At 38.1% G+C, this 25,049-nt stretch overlaps 1 protein-coding gene across 4 annotated transcripts; it reads right to left on the bottom strand.

The window, feature by feature from the left end:
• LOC147419227 (uncharacterized) lies at positions 1-22,481 on the bottom strand. 4 transcript variants are annotated; one of them, XM_086506392.1, is made up of 2 exons: positions 20,726-22,481; positions 1-413 (listed from the first exon to the last, which is right to left on the bottom strand). In XM_086506392.1, the coding sequence occupies exon 1, from the start codon at positions 21,858-21,860 to the stop codon at positions 20,808-20,810; it is 1,053 nt and encodes a 350-aa protein (XP_086362518.1). In that variant the 5' UTR covers positions 21,861-22,481; the 3' UTR covers positions 1-413; positions 20,726-20,807. The 4 variants fall into 4 exon arrangements, with proteins under 4 accessions (XP_086362518.1, XP_086362520.1, XP_086362517.1 ...); XM_086506394.1 differs by lacking the exon at positions 1-413 and adding an exon at positions 795-1,149; XM_086506391.1 differs by lacking the exon at positions 1-413 and adding an exon at positions 1,229-1,418.
• Positions 22,482-25,049: the final 2,568 nt, after the last annotated feature.

The raw sequence follows: 25,049 nt of genomic DNA, 5'->3' as shown, positions 1-25,049 counted from the left end.
GTAGAGGTAAGTTGATTGCATCATCCATAACAACTACCCTTGTTTGTATCCATATTCCATGGTAAATCAACTCATGCTCCTATGATCAATCGCAGTTGAGCCCGCCCACCTCAAGGATATCCTCTTGTTCCTCTTAATCACATCATCAATCATCATGTTTTAACATGCTCATCTAATTGCATGGGCTTGCTTGAGATCCTCCATGTTTATATAGGGCAACAGATAGCCAATTCTAGAGCTACTCATTGGACCTTACGTTATTGGTTTTATATTAAAAATCTCCAAGGGCATCTTGCCAGGAAGGTTAGGTTTAGGAAGTTAAATGATTTTGTCAAAAGGAAGCTGGCCTAGTGGTAAAGGTGAAGGTTTGAAGTGCACCCACTATGGTTCAATGCTTGAGGCTAGGTGAAATCCTGTAAAACTAGTCGCATCAGATCTTTGAGCGACTTTAAAAGAAAGGAAGTTAATTGATTTTAATCTTTTACAGTCAATATGTTAAAGGAAATGACTGAGATGTGTCATGACTTATGTACATGAATAAATTTTAAAACAATTAAAAAGCTCTATAAATATATACCCCTTTAGGTTTTCTTGCATCATTTCCATTAAAATCATCGCATATAAGCACCCCATATCCATGTACCACTTTCAATGGTGTTTCATGCACATTATCTAGCTTCTTATGGGTATTCTTTTATCTTGCATTTTTAAAAAACATTTTGTATAAAAAGAGAGAGACAAAAACATATATTCTTTTTTTAACTTCGCAAAACTCACAATCATTATATTAGCAGAACCAAAAAATTACAATTTTAAGTCATGCTCGAGCTGAGCCATGATGTCTCCCAACAACTGTAGATACATCCATTGACAGGAGAACAACATTTTGAAGACAGACTCAAAATGTAGTTATTGTGGCATCAATAGCCCAATTCCACTCATCACAATTTATTCGTTTCCTTATGGTGACAATCACTTCCCTACTATCTTGTATTATCTCAATCAATCTAGGAGTTTCCAAAGTGTTCATGAAAACTTAAAAAGAAAAAAACCATAGATTCTCACACCGCCCACCTCCATGTGGCATATAATAACCATAAACATAACATATGAAGAGCCTTTCTGACTAAATAAAAAGTCCAAGGGCTCCTGACATGAAGAAAAAGCATATCAAATCTACCACATTAAAAGGATATTCCATACTAGCTCATCAATACAACTCATGATCGATCCAATTTAAAATCATTAATCATGGTCAAACTTGTACAACAACAACATTTTTTTAGAACCATAACAAGGTCTAGAGGAAAACCATCAAATCACTTTTTTGCCGCTCTCCCATTTGTTGACTCTCCCATTCATTGCATGATCATCAAAATAAATGACACGCCAAGATACTTAGTATTCCTCCACCTTACCTAAGATCATCAATTGAATGTGTAAAGCAAGTATCAAACTAGGCATATGTGGAATCATCCTCCTTATAATCACTTGTAGCCTCATTCTCACCATGGTCACAAAAGCTTGTTTCAAGTTTTCATAATTCAAAATGCACCACAAAATTACAAAAAACAAGACTCACAAAATTCACAAGAGAATCCTTTGTGTTTGTCTAACATATCTTAAATGTAGAAAATGCCACATACCTCTAGCGCCTAACGTGTTGGCAAGTGAAAGCCCTTGTTCTTGTTAAAACCGAGTACAAATATAGCCATTATATTATCATATGCTTCAATTTGCCTCTAAAATGATACAAAAATTAAGACTACACATTGACACAAGGCCTTGATTTGCTTCCCAAGTGGAGAGGAACTTCTTCTCTATAACACCTCCAATTGATGTGAAGTATTTAAGTGGGAGTCTCTCTAACACCAATCTTCACAATAGTAGAGGATGAAGAAGTTTTGTCATGCTAATCATTGTATTCCCTTGACATAGTAGTAACTTCACTAACATCAATCGCACTAAGGAAACAATGGGCTTGATTGATTGAACCTCTAACAAAATCTAAGAACTCTTTTGTTCCATTCAAGTATATCGTATACCTTTCATTGCCTTCAATTTCTTCTTGCTTCGATACACCAAAAAATTGTGAATGACTAATCTAGTCTTAGGGTTATGGGAGATTTCTCTATCATGTCACGGTTGCTCGTGAGGTGCAAGGGGGTAGGGAGGCCCATAGTTGGCCAGTGGGGCTCCAATTGAGTTGAGTGCTTGGCTCCCCCTCAAAATCCTAGGGTCTCTATTGGTGGTTCATTGTTCATGGATCCATCTCTTTCTATTGTTAAGTTATGTTTTTTTTCTGATCTTGTGGTGGTTGCAATTGAAGCTCCTAGCCAGAGGTGGTGAGGTTCAGAGTGGCAATCGGTGCCATATTCAATGGCAATTTTGTCCAGGTTTCTTATGAATGTTTTGCTATATCTTTGATGTCTTGTAAAGCCTGACGTATTATGTTCTAAGGATATTGGACCCCATGGAAATGTGTTTGCATGAATTGGTTGTGCATTTGAAAGTTTTATTAATATAATATTTCACATAATGTGAAAATTGCTTTAAAAACAGGAAAATTGCTAACAACTTTCATTATAAATTTAATGTTTGCATGCGTCCCAATCCTAGAATACATCAAAGAATGAACAATAGATGCATACAAAATCTTGGCCAGATCAGCTCGATTTTTATCCCATTCGGGACATTCTTCTTGGCTAAGGCTAACATATTTAGACAATGGAGTAGATATCTGCTTCTCCCCATTTCCTCCCATTTTGAAACACTTTAATACATAAATAATGTACTTTTTTTTGCAGAACTCAATTTGTGAGTGGTATATATTAAAAGAATAACCTAAAAATTTACATCCAGCAACCTTGGTCGAAACGAGCCAGGGCATCACAACGAGAGTCCAACCGCCCATACCTGTCTTTTTACTAGGAAGCTGGAAAACCCATAGACAAAAATAAAATAAACCAAATACAATGCCACATCATACTAAAGACATCGTCCTAGGGGCTTTTACAAAGAGCCCCCAAACCCAAATACAAGATAGATCACATGAGCAATACAATATCGTAGAGCCATCGCGCATACCATAACTAAAGATCCACAAAAGGCCAAAATCCGGCTGCCATAGGAGCGCTAGCACCAACCAGCATCCCGCCAAGGAAAAGACCAGGAAGAAGACAAAATATAGTGCCGCATATGGGGGAGTCTAGACACTCCATCACCATCGAGAAAGACTGGAGGAGGAACTGCCACCAACTTCACATCACAGTCGAACACCTGCATTGGGCTTTAGTTGGGAGGCCTCACCCCATCTGAGAAGAGAGATCCACAAACACAACCGGTGGCCACCAACAAGGCCATGCCACCACCCATGACCCTCTTGCCGGGCCGCCCCTGAACTGATCTAGGCCACCGCTCCCACCACAAAGTGAGTGGGGAAGGGTGCACAATCCCTGCTGCATAGAATATAATTCCATCTTGCCTAGAACAATCCCACCAAAAGATCTTGCACTTGCCAAACCACTGCCAAAGTTGCCAAAGCCCACGAAGCCCTTATAAGTTATGCATGATATAACCTGCCCTAGCTGCATCTGGGGGCAACCCATCCCACTGGCTCAAGGGATTGTCAGAGTGCAGTAGCCCCAAACTAAAAATGCATTACCTGCTTCCCGTATCCATGTAGTAGCCCTCTCTACAGGCTTTGTGCAAAGCCAAAACTTTGTACTCTCATTGAAAACACAGAAAAGTAGCTTGCATCAAAGCAAGAGGCCCCAAAGGCGTCGACGCTCCAAAAATACTAGGTCATGTGGGGTGTCAATGAGAAGCTGGGACTGCTCGGCGTGGGCCTCCCCTCCCGAAGGCACCGCCGTAACTGAAGCCTTTCCCCGATTCAAGAACACAATATGCATAACAAGAGTATGTTTTGCTTCTCCCAAATCCTTCGTGTCAAATTTTCTTCTAGATTTTCCTTCAATGCATCTACTTCAATACTTTTCTTCCCAATATTAGTGTTGATCATCCACATTGAGGATTACATCAAAAGCCTACCATTTGTAGCATTTTTTGTATTGAAACGATGAGAAATTCTGCTCCAACTATACCCTTCATGTAAGCAATAAATTTAGGATAGCATACACTTGGTACATACTTCAAACCTCACATGCTTCACTTAAGCGCATACCAGCCCAACTAGCTTCTATTTGCCCATTTTTTCTATTCTCAACAAAATCCTCTAGCTCTTGTATGTAAGTGTTCTCATGGTAGGAGTCAGGACACTATCTAAACATCCATTTGGAAAAACTTCCTTGTCCTCTTTGCAAGGTAGTCATTTTGATGATCAGTGAAATAATCTCATCAAAATATATTCCTTACTTGTACTTAAAGATTTTTCCTTGTACCTAGGTTTCCCTTCCTTGGGTGAGATCTTTAACTTGGAGACCCATTTTCATGGGAAAGCATGCTTCCCTTTTGGAAAATTCACTAGGTCCCATGAATGAGTCTTGAAAAAACAATGCACTACAAGAGGTCACTTAAGTTCCGGTGCCAAATTACCGGCGTCAATGGCGGGCGCCGGTATCTGTGTAGGTAAGTATGGAGGGAGATTAAGTTTTTTAAAATTTTCATCTTTGAATTTTTGGTGTCTATTCTGATGCACTTTTCGACGCCTGTATAGATGTATGTTCCGACGCCTGTACCAAAACCTGTACCGATAGACCCTGCAAAAAACAAACCCGCGGGTCTTTCCGGCCTACGCATTTCTCTTCTTTTGTGCCTCTTCTCTTGCTCTCTTCTTCCTCACCTACTGCAGATCTGGTGCAAAACAAGTTGCCGGATGTGAAAATCCTGCTTGTGGACTACTCCATAGCACCAAGATGAGATTGTTTTCAAGTTTTCTTGTAGGTTTAGGGTTTAGGGTTTAACATAGTATGTGTGTGTGTGTGCGTTTTTGCAGGTTCGAGGACGTTTACAACACCCTTTCTTGCTGAAATAGGCCGCATGTGAGTGCTTGAAATTTTAATGCATATTAAATTAAATTAATTTAATTTGTATATTGACAAAAAAAGTTTTAAACTTTCAATGCTTTAAATATTTATATGATTTTGTTTTGAAATAATGCTTTGAAAAAAATTTGCTTTGAAATTATGGTTTGTGTTATGAAATTTCATTTTGAATTATGAAAAAATTTCGTTTTGGTTTATGAAATATCTTGTTTTGAAGAAAATTAGTTTTGAACTATGTCGTTTTTGAAATTATGCGATTGATGAGGTTTAGGTTATAGGTCTTGGTTAGGTTTAGTTTAGGTTATTTATACAAGTTAGGTTATATGTTAAGTTATAAGTTATAAGTTAGGTTATACGATAGTCTATGTTAGGTTAGGTTAGCTTATAGGTTAGGTTAGGTTATAGGACGTTAATTATATATGTTAGGCTAGCTTATAGGTTAGGTTAGATTAGCTTGAAGGTTAGGTTTAAATTACAAGTAAAATTAAGTTATAAGTTAGGCTATAGGTTATAGGCTATGTTAGCTAGATTATAGGTCAGGTTTAGGAAACAAGTTAGGTTATAGTTTAGGTTAGGTTAGGTTATATGTTAAGTTAACTCATGTTTAAGTTATAGATTTGGTTCGAAAAAAATGCAAAAAACAGACTTCAATTAGGTTAGGTTATATGTTAGGTTTATGTTAAAGGTTAGGTTTAGATTATAGGTTATGCTAAATTGGGTTTAGGTTATAGGTTAGGTTTAGATTATAGGTTACGTTAGATAATAGGTTAGGTTAGGGATAGCGAAAAATTATTAGTAGAAAAAACGCAAACGGACTTCGAAGGTGACTAGTGTACGTATGTACTTCAAAAACCGCAAACGAGCTTCAGTTAGGTTAGGTTATAGGTTTTAGACTTTGTTAGGTTAGGTTATGTTTAGGTTATACGTTAGGTTGGATTATAGGTTAGGTTAGAGCTAACGAAAAATTAATAGTAGAAAAAATGCAAACAGACTTCAAAGATAACTCGTGTACTTCAAGAAACACAAACGGACTTCGGTTAGGTTAGGTTATAGGTTAAGTTATGTTAGGTGAGGTTAGATTTAGGTTATACGTTAGGTTAGAGCTAGTGGAAAATAGTAGAAAAAACGCAAACCGACTTCAAAGATGACTTGTGTACTTTAAAAAACGCAAACGGACTTCGGTTAGGTTAGCCTATAGGTTAGGTTTAGGTTGCATGTTATGCTAGGTTAGGTTAGGTTTAGGTTAGATTTAGCAAAAAATTAATGGTAACAAAAACGTAAACGGACTTCGAAGATGACTTGTGTACTTCAAAAAACGCAAACGGACTTCGTTTAGGTTAGGTTATGTTAGGTTTAGGTTATATGTTAGATTAGAGCTAATGGCAAATAGTAAAAAAAATGCAAACAAACTTCGAAGATGACTTGTTTACTTCAAAAAACGTAAACAGACTTTGGTTAGGTTAGCCTATAGGTTAGGTTTTCAGGTTAGGTTAGAAATAGGTTATAGGTTAGGTTAGAGCTAGCAACAAATAGGCGAAGAAACAAAATCGGACTTCAAAAGTACACACAGACTTCAAGAACCTTAATATATAGTCATTGATCAATAAAGACGAGCTTATTACCCTATGGTCCTAATCTTCGTGCACCTCTAGACCGAGGTGTGCGGGGATCGGGCCTGGCTAGAGAATGTGAGGTTGTTAGAGCTAGCAGCAAATAGTTGAAAAAATGCAATCGGAATTCAAAAGTGCACACAAACTTCCAAGACCTTAATATATAATCATTGACCAATAAAGACGAGATTATTACCCTGTGGTCCTAATCTCCGTACACCTCTAGAAGAAACTTCAAGATTATTCCGAAATCTTCTCCAAGATTCTAAAATCTTCTTGATCCATATAGTTCTTCTACAACCTTCTAGATGCTTCTTCAACTTTCTAGAGCTTTTCAGAAACTTCTAGATTCTTTCGGAATCTTCTCCATGTTTCTAGAAACTTCTATAATCTTCTAGATCCTTCTAGATTCTTCTAGTGATGATGTAGGCAATGACATAGGCGATGATGCAGGTAGCGACTGACTCTCAAGCATCCATGACATTGAGGTGTGCGGGGATCGGGCCTGGCTAGAGAATGTAAGGTTGTCATGTACTTAGTAGTGTGTAGTTATAACAACTAGAGTGTTTTAATTATTTGTTGCATCATTGGTAGATAAAGTATGGATGATAGGATGGTGTGTCCTTGTGCGCATTGCAAGCATCGGATCGTTCAAAACAAAAAATATGCGACCAACACATACGCAATCAGGGGCTCTTTTCGATAGAGCAACTACAAGACCTGCGTTATAGATCTCATGGTCTAGAGACAATAGATCAAACTCCGCAAGTAGATATTGCTCCAACTTCATCCCAGAGAAATTGATTTTTAAACGAACAGCCATCGACTGAGTCCTCTCAACCAATACCTGATGTGGCATTTCATATCGACGGCATGATAGCAACGATAAAGAGGGTGAGATGATGCAAAGTCTTTTTTGTAGTTGTGGTCTTCTTGATATAGTCTCACTGAGTGATTGTTAGCATATGTACAGTTTTGTAGTGCTTATGTTTACGGTTTATGGTTATGTTTATGGTATGGCACATATATTATGGTTAAGGTTTGGTAGTCAAGTTAAGGTTATGGTTTTGCTATGATGGTATGGCAATCATGTGATGGTTATGGTTATGGTTATAATGGTTATGATTATGGTTATGGTTATGGTTATGGTTATGGTTATGGTTATGGTTATGGTGTGACAAGCAAATTATGGTAATGGTTATGGTATGGAAAACGGGTTATGTTTACGGTTTTGCAATTTTCGACTCATGTTTTCATTATGGTTATAAAACCTTTATGCCGTTATGCCATGATCAAGCTTTTGATTTTGTGGTTACGTTATTCTTACAATTTTTCTAATTGCCATACACTCGCTCTTTAGTGTCAGCTTGTAGGTGGAGTGCGGTTGCTTGTGCACTCTTCCTTTGGGCAGAGAGGAATATTTTCTTTTGATGTAGTACATGCAACATCAGTTCCAGCCCTCTCTGCCCACAAAAAAATTGCGGGTTTGGTCGTCGGTATAGAACTTACACGGTACAGATGTCGGTACACACTTCAAAAGACGCGTGGAAATATCCTATAGAATTACTGGCACTCACACGAACGCTTGTTTAGATGCTTATTTCATAGGTTATTCTGACGCTTGATGTACCGATGCTTATACCGACGACACGACACCCGCGTCTTTTTTGATGCCTATTTCATCGCTTTTTAGTTTTGAAACTAACTTTGTCTCGTTGGTATCTGTGCCAATTTTTGTGCAACCTGTTGTAGTGATGCATCTATGATTTCATAGCACTCTTCAACTTAATCTTTTTATCCCATAACATAACATTGTCATAGCATGAGGGCCCATGATACTTCATCAACATAATGTAGTCTAGGCTCGACCCAAACCTCTCAAACAACCTAGAAACCTAGCTGGATCTCGTTAATATAATAGGGTTTGCATAAGATTTCATCTATCCCACTTGCATTTTAACACCACTTGATGTACTACGTACTACTCTCTACATGACAAGAGCTATCGAAACCTTCACTCTACCCTCTTTCTTCAGCTTGTGCTGCATGGAAAATCTTGTCCTTTCATGAACAAGTGGAGCAACATCTTGAAACATACCCTTTCTCATTGCATCATGTTTGAGAGGTTTCTTAAACAATTTCTTGTCACTAAATATAGCATCAATGCTATGTATTATTCGATAAGAAATCAGGTCTCACAAAAGTAGCCCATCTTTCAAGCTCCTTCAGAATGTACAAAGGCTTCACAATCAATGAATTTCAAATAATGATATGAAGATATACACCACTTTGTGGCTCTTTTGAATCACATGCACTATGGTTATTATAGCTCAAGCTTAAAACCATCTGATATACAACAAGAGCACATTATGACTCAAGTCAGTTTGGCTTTCATATAGAGGCTCATGTACACAACAAGAGACATTATGGCTCAAGTCACAAGTTTTTTTAAAGAAATGTATGATAATATCAAATTCACCTACTTTCTAGTTTTTCAAAAATATAGAGAAGTAATACTTTATTGTTACCATATATGGTGGGAAAAGTTTTACTTGTGAGTAAATTATCCATCACAATTTGAAGCATTAAAATAATTAAGAGAGGAGAACGGATAAATCTAGAATATAATTAGGTGTGCAATACTTCTATGCAGCGGTTGTGTCCATGAAGTAGTCTATTGCTTGTTTTTATACAAGCCTTTAATTAGGCCATTGAGTGAAACCCTCCACCTAGAGGTTTTTCTTTGATCATTTGTATGTGTATGCTCGTCACGTTTTTCTATTGTTAATTTTGCGTGGATTTAAGGGATATATTTGTAGAAGGAAATTGGTGCATCATGGGAGATTTTAATATGAATGATGATAGAAAGGACAAGACAAGTCCCTCTAACCTCTTGGCAGGTTTTGGGAAAACAAGATGAAATGCTTTCTATGAGAAATGGGATCCTACTGACTTATGGAATACTTTCCCATGTAGTAGCTCACATGGATGAACATACACTAGCCTCTAGTATGCTACCATGGCCTGTAGGTTGGGCTAGTGCTAGATCAATACACTTATACTATGTGGATTACCTTCCACCCTAGGCTTGAAATTGAAAATCCTAAGGTGGAAGACTACTATCCCTAAGGAAAGATGAAAAAACATGTTATCAAAGAGCATCTCTTTATTAAGGATCCGCTCTTTAGGTGCCTTACCAAGTTGGCACTCAACCGGTTGAAGAAAGGTGGAGCCCCTTGTCCATACTAGTGCATAGCATCCACACCACTATAAAAAGTATAGGGCCTAGACTAAAGAAATATCAAGAGATTAAAAATAGAATAATTAAAGAAGAAGTGGGAGAGATTTCAAAAACAAAATCAAGAAGGCAAGCTTCAGGGAAGGAGCAGAGGAGGTGGCTTGAAGCCATGGCTGCTGATTTTCAAGTCAAACGAGATAAAAAATACTAGGTTGTTGGTTAGAGTGCTTTCCATTAAACCTGAGACTACTAACCAAAATCACCTTTTTAGAGATTTATAGGTCATAGTAAGAAGGGACTTAATACTAGTTATCAAAGAAAAGATGGGGGTGATAGCCCATGATCACAACGAGATGGCCAATGACCACGTTAGGCAAATCATAGCTAAACCAAAAATCTACTGATAAGTGGTCAAGGATATGAGATCTTTTCTGCTTAGCAATGTAAAAAGAAGCATGTTGCCTTGACATGTAGAAGCCTTGGAAAGTCCCATCTCTTGTGCTACCTTGAAGGCAATCTGGAAGAAAATGACCCCTGGTTAGGATGGAATGACTACAAAAAGTTTTGGGAGGATTTACAAATGCCTTCAACTCAAATGTAGATTGACAAGGCTATGATAAAGGAGGAGATGGATGCTAGTGTAAAAAAGGGGCTTACCAAGCCAATTCCCAAATTGTTGTGCAACTCCCTTAGAGAACTAGAGGCCTATTTCAATAATGATGACAAGAATATTGCTAAGGACGTTACCTCTATATCATGTGCAATCAAGAAACATTTAAAAACCCCTCTTCATATATATATTTTCATGAATTAAATGATCCCTCTTCCTTTAAAATCTGTAGATTTTTGTTTAAGAAGTGATTTCCAAACCCCCTTCTATCGATGTAAACCTGCAAGTCTCTTAAAAATAATAAACCCTCTTTATGAGATCACATGATAATTACATATTTTAAGGTGGACCCCCTCGGTTATATTGCTTGGGCTAGCTCTAATCCTAGACATAGTGATCATTCCCATCAACATGGTTTCATCAAAGGAAGATCAATCTATGACAATATTTTGGTGGCAATGATCAGCGTCGAGTATGCAAAGTTCACCAAACAAGAATGCATCCTCCTTCAGCTTGACCTTGAAAATATATATGATAGAATCTTGTGGTCATTGATCAAAACTTTCATGAATGCAATGGTCTTTGGACCTAGGATGTGCATGATTTTGCACACCCTAGGGAATGAGAGTTACTCTAAACCTGTCATCAACATTAGAGTGGTGGAGATCGTTTGAAGTGAGAGATTAGTCCTCTTTGCCACTAGTCTTATCCACTTGTGAATACGCTCAAGGATAGTGTTGTGAAAGAAGAGGTTCAAGGACTCGCTCTTCCAAGGGACAAAACATTACACATGAAATTTTTTTAGACTCTCTATTTTGCATAAAAGGCAAATCCTATATGCTAAGAAGAATCCTAAAAATTAACCAACAATTTGTAATTGCATCGTGCTCTCAGTGCAACATTGAAAAATCAAAATTAATTTCACTCATTTTGAACAACTCATTTCATCTTACCAAATGGTTTGGGTAAATTATCTCCATAGGTAATGTGTTAGAGACCTCAAGGCACCTCTAACATCTGAGACAAATAAAAATTTGACAGAGTCTTTAAAAAACTAATCAGCAAGATGACGTGGAATTCCTCACTCCTCACTCCTCACTTTTCACAGGAGAGTGACTAAGATTAAACCTTTCATGATTAGCTATATATCCTTTGTCTTGCCTATTTTAAAATTGGACAAGTGTCATTGGAAAGAATTCCTAAAACACAACAAAAGGTTTTTGAGGGCAAATAACACAAAAGACACAAGTCCATGGGAGTGGGTGAAATGGGATTGGGTAGCAAGACCCAAGGACCAAGGAAACATTGAGATCCTCCTGCACCCAATGATTCACGCAAGAGCTGTGCATAAGGAAATTTTGGAGGTCTTTATGAGGGCCTTTTAGAAGAGAGAGAGAGAGAGAGAGAGAGAGAGAGAGAGAGAAAAGTGCTCCTCCAATGAGACACGGGCCAACGTTACGTAGAAAAAAAGGTTTTATTCATAAAAATAGAAATAAAGTATCACCCGATCATTCAATGATCCAATGGTCCTTGAAAACGATCACTTTTAATTAAATACAAATGTCTTTTTCATGAGGAAGGTGTCGCTCATTCAATATGGCTTTCATCATCATTGAAAAAAAATATATCATAAAATTGTTAACTACTATTAGAATTTAAAGATTTTGACATCATCAATGCGTTCAAAATGCCCAAAAACCTAAAAATTGAATGTCCACTTGCCTTGTTCTGACACTCGGAGAGGTAGAAAACACTCAAAACTCCCCTAAAAAGGGGTTTCTACCGAACAATGCACGACCGGCAATTCATTTTTTTGTGGAATGGGCTATCTGCACCATTAGGAAAAAATTTCTAATGGCACACAGAGGCCATTCCACAAAAAATTGGATTTCCCCTAACGCACCCTTTAGCAAAAGCCCCTTTTTTTAGGGGGGTTTTGCTTTTCTTTCTCCCTTTTTGGGTGTCAGAACATGGCAAGTAGATATTCAAGTTTTAGGTTTCTAGACATTTTGGGTGCATTAACGTTGCCAAAATCTTCAAATTTTGATATCAGTTAATAATTTTATGATTTGTTTCTCATATGAGTGATGACAGAAGCCATATCGAATGAGCAGCGTCAACCTCATGAAAAAGACACTTGTATTTAATGAAAAGGTGACCATTTTCAAGGAATGCCAAAAAATTAGTGCTACTTTTTTAAAGTATCTAGTTACCCTTTTGAACATACTCAATAAGTGCAAAGGCATTTTAAGAAAAATTTCTAGACAAAGAAATATATTTTCTTAGAATACCATCCAAATGACCTCCAAAATATTATAATGTGCCCTTAGCTAATAGATTCTTTATTAAAGGTGGAACCAACAAGAATGGCTTGGGATATGAGTGACAATGCAAAGCTCTATTCACAAAGAGGCCAATGGAAGGAGGTCAAGGCGCATGACAAGAGTTTAATATCTCCAAAGAGCGCCTTTTTGAAACTAGGGGACTGCATAGGGGAGATTTTGAAAAAATGCAACAAGGTGGCATCAAAACAGGAGTGGGAAGAGACTGTATATGGTACTTCAAATTTTCTATCTTAATTGCTTCCCTTGGCTCCATAAGCTAGGTTTCATTTGGAGGGAAGTTGCCGAAAAGGTGAAAAACAAAGGGATCTCAAGTCTAGCATATTTTCAGATAATATTAACCTCTATTCAAAGGACATTGACTAGTTAGTAGTGCAACATAATTTGGATTTAAATCAAAGGATACTAGCCACTAGAGTCTCAGATGTATGATACAATGGCTAAATACTTGCCATAGGGTCAAAGATTCATTGAAATCTTAGAATTTTTCCAAAGACACACTCTTTGCTATTCCAAAACTTCTAGAATCTATAACAAGATGATATATAAAGTAGATTGATTCACTCCATTCATTAATCCCATGAATGGACACTCTTTTGAAATTTCATGGTATTATCTAGCCCAAGAATTTTCATGATACATACTGGTTCGCTTGTAATTATATTTCCAAGAATCTTCTCAGATTCTTCATCTGCTTCATTCTCTTGTAGGCTAGAGTAAAAATCCAATCGTATGCAAAAATTGAGCATGCATCGTGCATCGTAGCAACTAGTTTCTTTCACTAACCACCCCACCAAAGCTGCCATGTTGTCTGCGCCAAGACCCTTAGAAAAGAAAAAATAAAAAGTTCTAGCTCCACGGCTACGATCATCGGCCCCTACGCCCCTGCTCTACCATTTCTTTCTCATCGCGCCCGTGTCTACTCACTTCTCATCGTCTTGCTAACCACTCATCGCACGCCATCTGCAGTTGCACTCCCTGCCCGCAACCAGGAGTCTCAAAGGATCCAGAAAGATTCGCATTTTAGATGATTTTTTTAAAATCATTAGCACATACTCACTCCATTCATCAAGCTATGTAGGGTGGATAGGCCTCAGAAAAGTGACCTAAGTGTTCAAACAACATTTGGGAGACTAAATGGCCATTTCAATGAATATATTCACCTAGAGGATATTATTGAGGGCTATTCCAAATGAAACTAAGATTCTTGTGAGAGAGCTTGGCACTAATACATACTCAGCATGCAAGGATACTTTGAAGGATCCCATGCATCTATTTAATGACTACTTTTCCTCGCAAGGGCTTTCCTCAAAGGTTTACAAATGGCTAGATACAAAAAAGACATTCTTCAAGTGTGACTTAGTTTTGGGAGGGAGAAAATTTCAAAACCAAGTCGTTCTACTTTGCACTAGCTGTTGTACGAAACAAATTTGGAAAGCCTAAACTCTAGAAGTGTTTGAGGGATAGATTGTGGTAGCTCATTTTAAAAAAATTGTGTGTGAATGTACTCAAGTTATTTACTTCGTAGGATATAGAGTAGGATTGGCATGATGGAAAAATAATGGATTTGGACATTACATTGTTGCTCGGGTTATGCATTCTAAGGTAGAAGAGTTAGCTAGTGTATGACAAAATAAATAAGAATTCCTTGCTAATGTATTGTATAGTCTCTTTTGGGGAAATTTTTTCCTCAAAGCATATATTGTGTTTGAGGTTCTATGTACGTGTTGTTGAGTTAATATACCTTCTCGACTTGCAATTGTACAGTGACTATGGAAAAAAAGTTAAAAGATTGGACACAAGAAAGTATGGAGCTTGGAATTCAAGGTGCCTAGCCTGAACTCACTAAATTTTATTGAGTCCAATTATAAATTGCATATTGTAAATTCATTGATAGACAACCTTCATCATAAGTCTCTTTTGAGTTTATAAAAAGGACCTCAAAGCTTGCAATAGACTTGGTTGATGAGTCTCAACAATTAGAATAAAACGTGGACAACATCTTAGAATAAGGCAACTATTCACAACCCTTGATCCACAAATTGTGTTTGGAGTAATCAACCAAAAACGTGGGAGCGAGTTTGCTCCAAGTCATATCCACTATTGAGTTCAACTAGCATGCTTTAAGAAGCACCATAACTTGCAAGATTCTATTCTTTGTACCTCGTGAAATTTTTTAAGGCACCTATCTTCTTATATACTTAAAATTAGCTATTACAAGTGGATCAAAGAAGCTCCAAATTAGATAAGTTTTATATATTATGAATCTTACGTTAAGAATTGATTCATAGAAAACAAAAGGTGCTCTAAAATTGACCAAATCTAGACTCTTGAAACCTAGATTGAAGCTTTCATGCAACCTTTAACTTTGTAGATCTTTTGGAAACTATAAGGGTTGATAAATATGCAATCATATTGGATATAATAAATAAGATATCACATAGGTTATACATTTAATCACATGGGGGTAATGTGGCATGCAACCTACATCAAGCACAAAAGCAACTACAAGCCCTCAAAGCCCTAGAGCTTGACAATTGGACAATGTAGAAGATATTTGTGGCATGCAAGACCTCACCAAGCTAAGAAAGAAGCATGGGCCGGGGCGAGTGCCTGAGCTAAGGGCTAACTCTAGCTTCTAGCATGTCCCTTGCTTGGAAAACTTATAAAAAGTCCGAGAGACTTTACCTAAATACACATGATATTGGCCATACTCTACCACACTCGAGCGTATACTTCTCTGGAGAGATGAGCTTCTACAAACTACTTAGAGATCAATACCTCAAGTGGATTTATGAGGTAATCAAATGGTATTATGTTCAATTTTTCTTATAAGATACTCTGTGTAACTATGCTAAGTCTCTTTTTAGGTTAAAATATTTATTATGCTAATTATGTTTAGTAGATTGTGCATGATTAAGCTTAAATGAGCAATCAAAAATGATAATGATGCTCTTGTTATACATAATGCATCATCAATTTTTTGTCAAATTTTAGCCACAAATCTAGTTTTTGGTTATTAAAATAGGACAAAATACTTCAGTGAGAATTTGAGTAGAATTATATTTTTTCAAATATCTAGAAAATTGGAAAGGTCATTCATAAATTTATAATGTTTGATCTTACTATTTATGTAATTTTTAAGTTAATCTAGAATGTTTAAGATAGAGAATTATATTAATTATTTTTATGAACATTAGAAATAAAATCCTTGTGATAAAAGTTTTATTTTGATCTTAGAAATTAAAAAAAAAGTTTTGCAGAGTCTAACACTGTTGATGTAATCGTTCTACATCAAGGTTGGGCCAACAAAATACTTTAGCCATCTTGCTCAAGCTAGCTCGACAAATTACTTACCAAATAGTATGAGACGCTCATGAATGACAACAGTTTTTTAATCATGTATATACAAATTTGACTTGATTGTGTAAGTAGAATTATTTTAAGAGAAACATATTTCAAGAGTTTTTTTACAAATGTGATCTAACTCCTTTGTTTTCAATTTTAATATTGTTTAAAAATCTATTGGAACAAACATGTGGTATAAATAATAAAGAGCTTGAATGTTTTTCACAATGTGGTAGTAGCTAGAAAACAAAAAACAAAACGATGTGAGTACGGTGTAAAAAGTGGGAGAATGATATCACAACGATAATATTCTTTGGATGGACACTCATTACATCGGTAGTTGTGTCAAACCTTAGTGACTAGCAAAACTTGAAAGCTATTCCTCTAAAAGCTATGTTGTAAAAAATTCCAAGTTTAGCTACCTAATTGGACTATGCACTTTCTAGTTGACTTTTGTTTAGATGTGTAATTTGGTAGGCAATATGAGTAAAGCTCAACAATTTATCTCTCTTGCTTAAACATCTAGGACGTTAAGATGCACGATCCTATGATGTATGCATAGAGTATAGAATGTAGAACTATAACTATTGGATAATGGTTTTTTCTTAGTTTTTACCATGCAAAATGAGACGAACCCCTCACTAGTGGTTGTTTAATCATGTATATACAAATTTGACTTGATTGTGTAAGTAGAATTATTTAAGAGAAACGTATTCCAAGAGCTGTTTTATAAAAATGATTTAACTCCTTTGTTTCAATTTTAATGTTGTTTGAAAATCTATTGGAACAATTTGGTATAAATAATAAAGATCTTGAATGTTTTTCACAATGTGATAGTAGCTAGAAAACCAAAAACAAAACGATGTGAGTACGGTATAAAAAGTGGTAGAATGATATCACAATGATAATATTCTTTGGATGGACACTCATTACATCGGCAGTTGTGTCATACCTTAGTGACTAGCAAAACTTGAAAGCTATTCCTCTAAAAGCTATGTTGTAAAAAATGCCAAGGTTAGCTACCTTGGAGTATGCACTTTCTAGTTGACTTTTGTCTAGATGTGTAATTTGGTAGGCAATATGAGTAATTAAAGCTCAACAATCTATCTCTCTTGCCTAAACTTCTAGGACGTTAAGATGCACGATCCTATGATATATGCATAGAGTATAGAATGTAGAACATTAACTATTGGATAATGGTTTTTTCTTAGTTTTTACCATGCAAAACGAGACAAACCCCTCACTAATGGTTCATGCCTAAAGTTGGAAGTGTAACAAAGACAATGTCCATGAGTTCTTTCAATGTATAAAAATAGGACTGGAGATTTATTGACGGTGCTCCATACTTCATATTGGTTGGGAGAGGACCTCACAATTTTTCAGCCTGTAATAAGAAGATTCTAGGTCTCACAATCAATCTATTATTACTAGGGTACTCATAGTCTCCTCTTCTATATGTGCCAAAAAAAAGAAGAAAATGGGTGATATCTCAAAAGGTTGTGAAGAGAACACATCTAGAGAAACACCGGCTAGCTTTTTAAAACAAAGAAAGATCTCCTTTTGAGTATTAAAATATTTCCTATTTGCCTTGTTAGATGTCATTCATATAAATAACGGTCAAACTTCTTTAGAGTTCCTTCATACTCAAATCTTTCAAGAAGGATTCTCGCAACAAAGAGGTTTTTACATTCAAATTGGAAGACTAGTTGATACAAGCACCATTGTCCTTACTATCACACCAAAGTATCAAAGCAAGAAATATATTATATTTTTAAACAAGCATACCATGAAGCAATCTAAGGACTTGGAGAAAAGGTCATCAATCATTAATAGATCAAGGTGCAAAGTAGAGTCTCCAAGAGAAAGAAACTCTCACCAAAGGAGCAATATAAAGGATAACTATAGATGAAGAAGAAAAACTAGTTGTTGAATGCCACCCAATCTTCATCTCACTATCTCCTCTACATCTATTAATTATCACTATAAGATAGCCATTGAGTTATACCTTCTCTATTATTTCCTTGTTTGAGGGAAGAATTATCACATGGGTGGCTTGAATCATAAGAGCATGTTTCCAATGCTCTTGTAGAGATGTCATACTCTTATAGGTTTGTTATTGTAACTTGTTTCTTAGTTGTGATTTCTTAGTTGTGATATTAAACTCACTTATTAGTTGTGATTTCTTAGTCGTTTTGGGTACATCAAAGCATGGGCAAGGGCTCAAATAGAATCACTTTAGCATGAATAATAAATTCCAAGTACGTAACACCATCTATTAATGAGTTTTGGAATTATAAAACTGTTAGTGATGCTCTTAAACAACATCTAGCCTATAGTGGGCAAGAGTTTTAAGGTATTTATGTAATAGTGTATTAACTTGCTTTGAAATTAGGGGCCATTCTTTTTATCATGGTAATTTCAAAGTATATATATTAGTATTGTATGCATGTGTATGCTACCATTGAAAATTCTAGAATTCATTACACTTATTATTTTATACCGTAATTTTAAGACAAACGTATTTTATTTTTATATGAGCAATATTTTGAGCAAATTCGCTAGTTTAATAACTACTAATGAGACTATAAAATCTTCAACATTTGTTGATTTGTTTAGTAGAGTACGCCATGCACATGCTCTCATGTGCATGTGCATGCACGCGCACACACATACCCACACAAATATCATGAACTATCTTAATATGTAACATTTAATGAAACCAAAATTTCAAGCTCTAATTTTTGTCAAGAGTTGTTTACAGAACTTTGATGGGCCTTATGTTTTAAAAAAACTTCAAGCCATGAGTGAGTGAAGAGGATGTTAACAAAATATTTATATATAAAAATCTACAAAGATCCTTGATCATGTTCACAATAACAAAATTTTGATTTGGGACACAACAAAGTCCCTTTTAATTTGGATAAATGTCATGGCAAACATGAACGGATTGTTAGTAATAAGACATGCTTTCAGCCTTAAAAAATTGTTTTTAAAATATTAACTGCTTTCATGAATTCTTTCATGATATCTCCAACAAAAAGTAAAATTTATGGTGAATATCTTTTGAGTCTATGGTTTCCTTTTATTTATCATCTTTGATCACAATCCCACCCAAAGTAGGTAAACCGTGATGATTGACAATAGGTGATGTATATACCCCTTCAATTCTTAGAATATCCCAATCATGATCTATTCTCCCTATAAAAATTTCTTGAGACCATGGAATGAGGTGTGGCAAATTGAGATGAAGACCTAATAGGGCACTATCACTTAATGACCTTAGAGTTCTTAGCTTAGTTGGTCGATGAAGGAGGAAGGACAATAGAAAGGCAAACAAAGAAAGGACATGGAGATTTGGGTGATACAAAAAAAAATGTACACAAAAATTAAAACAAAACAATATAATTAGGAGATAAGACCATTGGAAAAAGATGGAAGCTTAAAGAAAACAAAGTGCATAGTTATTATGAATATTGTTCAATTGGAGTTACAAAGGAATATAATGCAAAAGCTTTTGCAGAATGAAAGGTAACATGCTGAGAAAGTTGCAAGCCGTGTTGACATTGCACTACAAGCCATGTCAACATTGCTCTTCAAAATCAACAATTACTAGCCATTTCGCTCGACGATAGAATAATTGAAGTGCATAGCACATTATTAAGCATTCCCTTGCCCCTCACGCCAGTAATTTGTCCAAAACATTTCCTTCATGCTTAGTATTGGGCATAATCTTTGCATATTTACTTAAATGCACTACAAGAACTTCTTAAAGATGTTTAATTAACCTAATTGAGTGTTTAAGGGTTTAGAAATGTAAAGCTTTTGCTCTAGCTCTTGGAAGCAAAAACATATCTTCTTTTTTAGGTAAGTACTTTAGGTTTCACAAAGTAGAAATGTTTGAAATTTCTCCATGCTTTCAATCTAGAAATATTGCTTTGTAAATGAACGTTTTACACCTATGAGCCTTGGCCAAAGCTTGGAAACATTTCTCCATGCTTTCAATCTAGAAATATTTGAGCCCTAGATCCACCTCAGTAAACTGCTATAACTGTGCGATAGGGCCTTATCGGCTTTGAAGGCAAAATCGTCTGCTATTGAAGGCTAAATTAGTGGCATAGAAATATTGTAATATAGATGTAGAACTAAATATGAAAGCTCTTCAGTTATAACTGCTTGGCCCTAATAGTTGAACTCCTAATATATATGGCTCTCTCCCTATCAAATCATGAGCCCTTTGCCTTATGCCCTGATCATGTACACTAATGTGCAAGGTTAGAGTGGGGTGGAAGAACATATTATTGACTAAGGTACTAAGGACTACCTTATAAGTTATGGCTATGGCGCTCTCTCTCTCTCTCTCTCTCTCTCTCTCTCTCTCTCTCTCTCTCTCTCTCTCAAAATAACCAGAAGTTTCATATTTGACTTCACCGGAATATATCAATAAGCAACGTCGGCAGTTATTTCAATCAACACTTCAAAAAATTTTGACATTTGGTAAAAGAATGCATGCTAATGCATAGAAGCTGATCTGAGCTAGGAAAGAAACCACAAAATTCAAGTGAAGCAGTCCTTACTTTGTCAATACAGCTGCCTTATTCTGGAAGGGCTGCACATAGCCAAAGCTTTCATGGCATATTGCTGTTACGGTGGCCGTGTTCACCCTAGCCGCAGCTCCAAGTCAATATCGCCGCCGCACTCTGAGTATGAGGTGTCATCGGCAGTAGTCTTCATTGGGTGTGATTGAATAGCATGTCCTTGCAGCCCATCTTTCAAAGAATTCTTACATGCAATGCTATTCTTGTATGGAGGATTGCTATTTTTCTCTGTATGAAGCTTCTTTTTGGGGCTCTCATCTTCAGGCTGAAGGGTTGGTGGATCCCTTCCACATGTTGGAGTTGCCTCAGTCCTTTGCGGACGCACAGAGCTTGCATTTGAGGAAGGACCTGAAGACCAAGAAGATGAAGAAGAGACTTCCATTGTTCTTTCAGTCATTGGTGTTCCACCCAGGCTTATAGGATTGGCAATTGATGTTGGCCATAAGGAGAGCAGATCAGAGGTTGTGTCACACGGTGGCGAACACATGAGCGATGCTGCTGCTTCAGAGGCAAGTTGTTGCAAGCGCAGTGGAAAGGATGAAGGATTATCGGAGCGATAATCAGAGATGAGAGATGTATAAGGTGTATTTACTGGCAAATTGCTACACTTGGACAGGGTGATTGGTGCGCTATTCAGTTTTATGAGGGACTCATTAGGGTATCCCGCAGTCTGGCTAATTGTGTACTTCTCATGAGCTTGGAAGAGGGACCTAGGCTGAGGAGTGGTGAGTCTTGCGCCATACAGGGCTGGCGCCGGTGGTGAAGAGTGCCGGAGGCGGGCCCGATCGCGGCGGTGGACATTCATATGCCCTCCGAGAGCCTGTGCAGATCTGAACTCGCGACGACAGAAGCTGCAAGGATACGCACGCGGTGGCCAGATCCCTGCTGCGAGGCTGCTTGCATCCTCTGCAAAAGCTCGAGTCTCCCATGAATTTGAGCTGTCCTCAGGTGAATGGATCATGGCAGGCCGACTGCCGGAGTCTGTCTTCGCAGAATTGGAAGTGCTGGTTTTGAAGAGCCAGGCGTACTTTGGCGGAGGTGTGGGCTCTTTTTTTCCAGATGCATGCTGAGGCTGCTTAACATGACTGGAGCCGATGGTCATGTTGGCTACCATAGTATGACAGGATTTGGCTTCAAGCCGGGCACGGAGGAGGTGCAGAAAGAGGCAAAGGAGTGGAGAGCAAGAACTCTAGGTGCTTACAGAGTCATGGGTATGAAAAGCCAGGTTTTGTCATGTACCTTTAAGAATTAGGGCATGAGTGTAAGGGAGTGACGAGATTGACCAGCTAATTCAGCTTCGATGGAGGAAGCTGGGGTTGTGGGGACAAGCAGGCGATGAGAGGGAATATTCAATCAAAGAGTCATGAGGGGCTTTAAAGGGGACTGTGTGTGCATGTGTGAGGAGAAGGACTCATGTGTGTGTGTGTGTGAAGGGGGTTCTGTTGAGAAGCTTGAAAGAAGAAGGTATCAACTATCAAAGGAGGGAAATTGACCAGGGCTGGAAATGATGGCAGGAATCAAGATCTGCATGCTGGGTGTTAGAGAGGGTCTAGTGTAATAAATTGTTATTCTGTCAACGAAAGTGGCGTGCTGTGTGTGCGCGTGCGAGGGGGGAGAGTATGAGGCACTGTATCATGAAGCAGTAGTTTGTAGCTGCGGCGTGTCTCTCACATCTTGCGCAGAGATCCTGATTATCATCAGCTGATGGACAAGCTCACAAGGGTCTCTCTCTCTCTCTCTCTGGCGGCAGGGATAATTACATGCATGAAGGGGTTTTTACACTGACGCTCTCTCTCTCTTACATTTTCGGCTGGAGCCTGGAGGCACTATCAGTTTAGAGAGAGAGCTGGAGAGTTTAGAGAGAGAGAGAGAGAGAGAGGGGGGGGGGAGAGGAGAGAGACGCACTATCAGTTCTCCTAATTTGCATGCATACAATCGCAGCCGGCCCGCACGAAAAAGGAAGAGAGATGTGAGGCGGGAGTTGCCAAGCAATGCGACGGCTCTATTCGTCGCCATGCAGCCCTCTGTCGTGTTACGGCAACTCACTGTCGATCCCTTTCCTCGCTCTCTCTCTATTTTACTCCTCACTCCCGAGTCCCCGGCCGCCCCCCGTCTCTCTCTCTCTCTTCTATTTTACTTCCCCTCTTTCTCTCTCTCCACGCCAGCCAACTTCGCAATCAAGTACACGAACTGTACACATCACGCACTACCTCTATAGAAGCTTAGTTCATCACGGCTGTCAAATTAACCGCGTGACTCAGCTCTCTCTCTCTCTCTCTCGTCACAGAGTCACAGCTCTGCGAAAGTACTACTGCGTCTTGGCTTCCTATCTCCCTGAGGCGCTTCGCACGTGCAGCATTCTCTCGCGTGGCGCCACCCGGATCAGACTGGACTCTGGAGTCACGGCGTCCCGAATCCTCTCTCCTCAGTGAATCCAGCTTCCCAGAGCGTCACAAAACTGAGAATCACGGGCTCAAACTGCAGGCTTACAGCACAGAACACAGCAGTACTGTACAGTGCGACAACAGAGAGGACTGGGCAACCTCTCTCTCTCTCTCTCTGGACTCTATAGTCTGATCTGTCTTCCAAGGAGGGGGCCCGGGCCTGGTCCCTGTGACTGAAGACTAGTGCGTAACCGTGAGGAAGCCTGTGCCCGGCTTCCCAGCTTCCCCCTTTCTCTTCTCTCTTGCGTCACCGCGGGGACAGTAGCTAGAAGGCTGAAGCCCCCTGCGGCCTGCAGCTGCCCATTGACTCTCACACTGACTGGTTTCAATGCTAGTGAGATTCACATCCTGGCCCCATTTTTTACTTCTGCTTTTCAGGCCCTGCTTTTCAACGCGTACTATCAAATTTTTACTCTTGCGACTAGCTTTTCTGCTTTTCCGCGCTGCCTTTTTCAAAATCATGCATGATTTTTCCACCCTTCCATTTTGATGTATTTATGGAACTCTGATTGGCGACAGCTTCGATGCCATCCATCCATCCGTCCATTCTATCAGCATGATTCGTCATCATCTTGAAAACGCGCCAGCCTCTCTCTTTCCATCCTTCTATCTTTTTGCCTTTCGTAATTTGTCGACCTGTTCATTCCCTTCTTTCCCTTCTGCCACCCTTCCCCCTTTCATCAAAACAAGTCCCCCCTTTTACTCCCCTTTTACTGCCTGCCTAGAAACACTCTCTTTTTTGGTACAAGAAAAGGACCAAACAGGTCCACCCTAGCGCTTGTTTACACGTGCACCCTTTGGGCTTGTGCAATTGGTACACATTATTCTCTCTCACCCCCTCTAGATTCCAAGACAATCACTTTTTGGTCCCTCTAGTATTGTCCACTGACTGTCTCCCTTTTCAACCTTAGCTTCTCTTTCTTCAATTCCTCTTTTACAATTTACAAGGGACTTCACACAAAAACCTAGCTAGATTGGTGATTAGGAAGATAGTATCTTCCCCTATAATGCATAGCTTTATTGCGACATTGATTAAAGTTTTCCTTTCACACTCTATCTAGAATGGTTTTTTACCACGATGTTTGAAGCATCAAAATTATTATGTTGTGTGTTTGATTTAGTTCAAATGCTCTAAACCAAAGGGTGCAAGGGCATTCCGACGATAGTACAATCACTTTTGTGACTTTTACCTTTCTGTCGAGCATCAAAATCATTGAAAATCCTTAAAATAGTTGCTATCACCATTGTTACAATGTCATCATTATTACTGTCCTAATTTTCCCCTAGGAAAAGCTTGATATCTATGTCGTCAAATACTAATCTTTTACCATTTTCCATTCTTCATGCCAATTGAAAGTTGCAAGAAAGAACAAAACAAAGCATTTGTAATTTTGTGGATCAATTTATCCTCGTCTAAGTACTTAAATGCACTCAATGGGACTCCACTATACATTAATTTCATTGAAGTGGACATGTTGCATGTGGTTCATTTCCAATGCATTGATGTATGATGGAGCATGAAAAACACCAATGCAAGAAAATAAGTATAGGAGATCTCAAGTCCACTAGATTGGGTTACTTGGTATATCCAAGGACTAGCTAAGTAACCCAATCCACTGACTACAAGATGTAGCCAAGGATCAGATGCACCCTGTTACTAAGTGGTAAGGTGTGGCTAAGGACTATTTAAGTCCACTTAAGTGTGAAGGATTGATAATCAATGAGTTTGAATACATTCACTCAAATTGTCTCTAAGTATAATTTAGGATGCCAATGAGAGCACTCGAGGTGCAATCGATTGGATATGGTTGACATCAAGTCAATTTGGAGTTTGTTTTAGATATTGATATTTGGACCGA

The sequence above is a fragment of the Adiantum capillus-veneris genome, chromosome 29 (assembly GCF_014529385.1).
Source record: "Adiantum capillus-veneris isolate H3 chromosome 29, ASM1452938v2, whole genome shotgun sequence".
NCBI lineage: Eukaryota > Viridiplantae > Streptophyta > Polypodiopsida > Polypodiales > Pteridaceae > Adiantum > Adiantum capillus-veneris.
The sequence above is the reverse complement of the archived record's forward strand: the minus strand, read 5'-3'. Positions and strand labels throughout refer to the sequence as shown.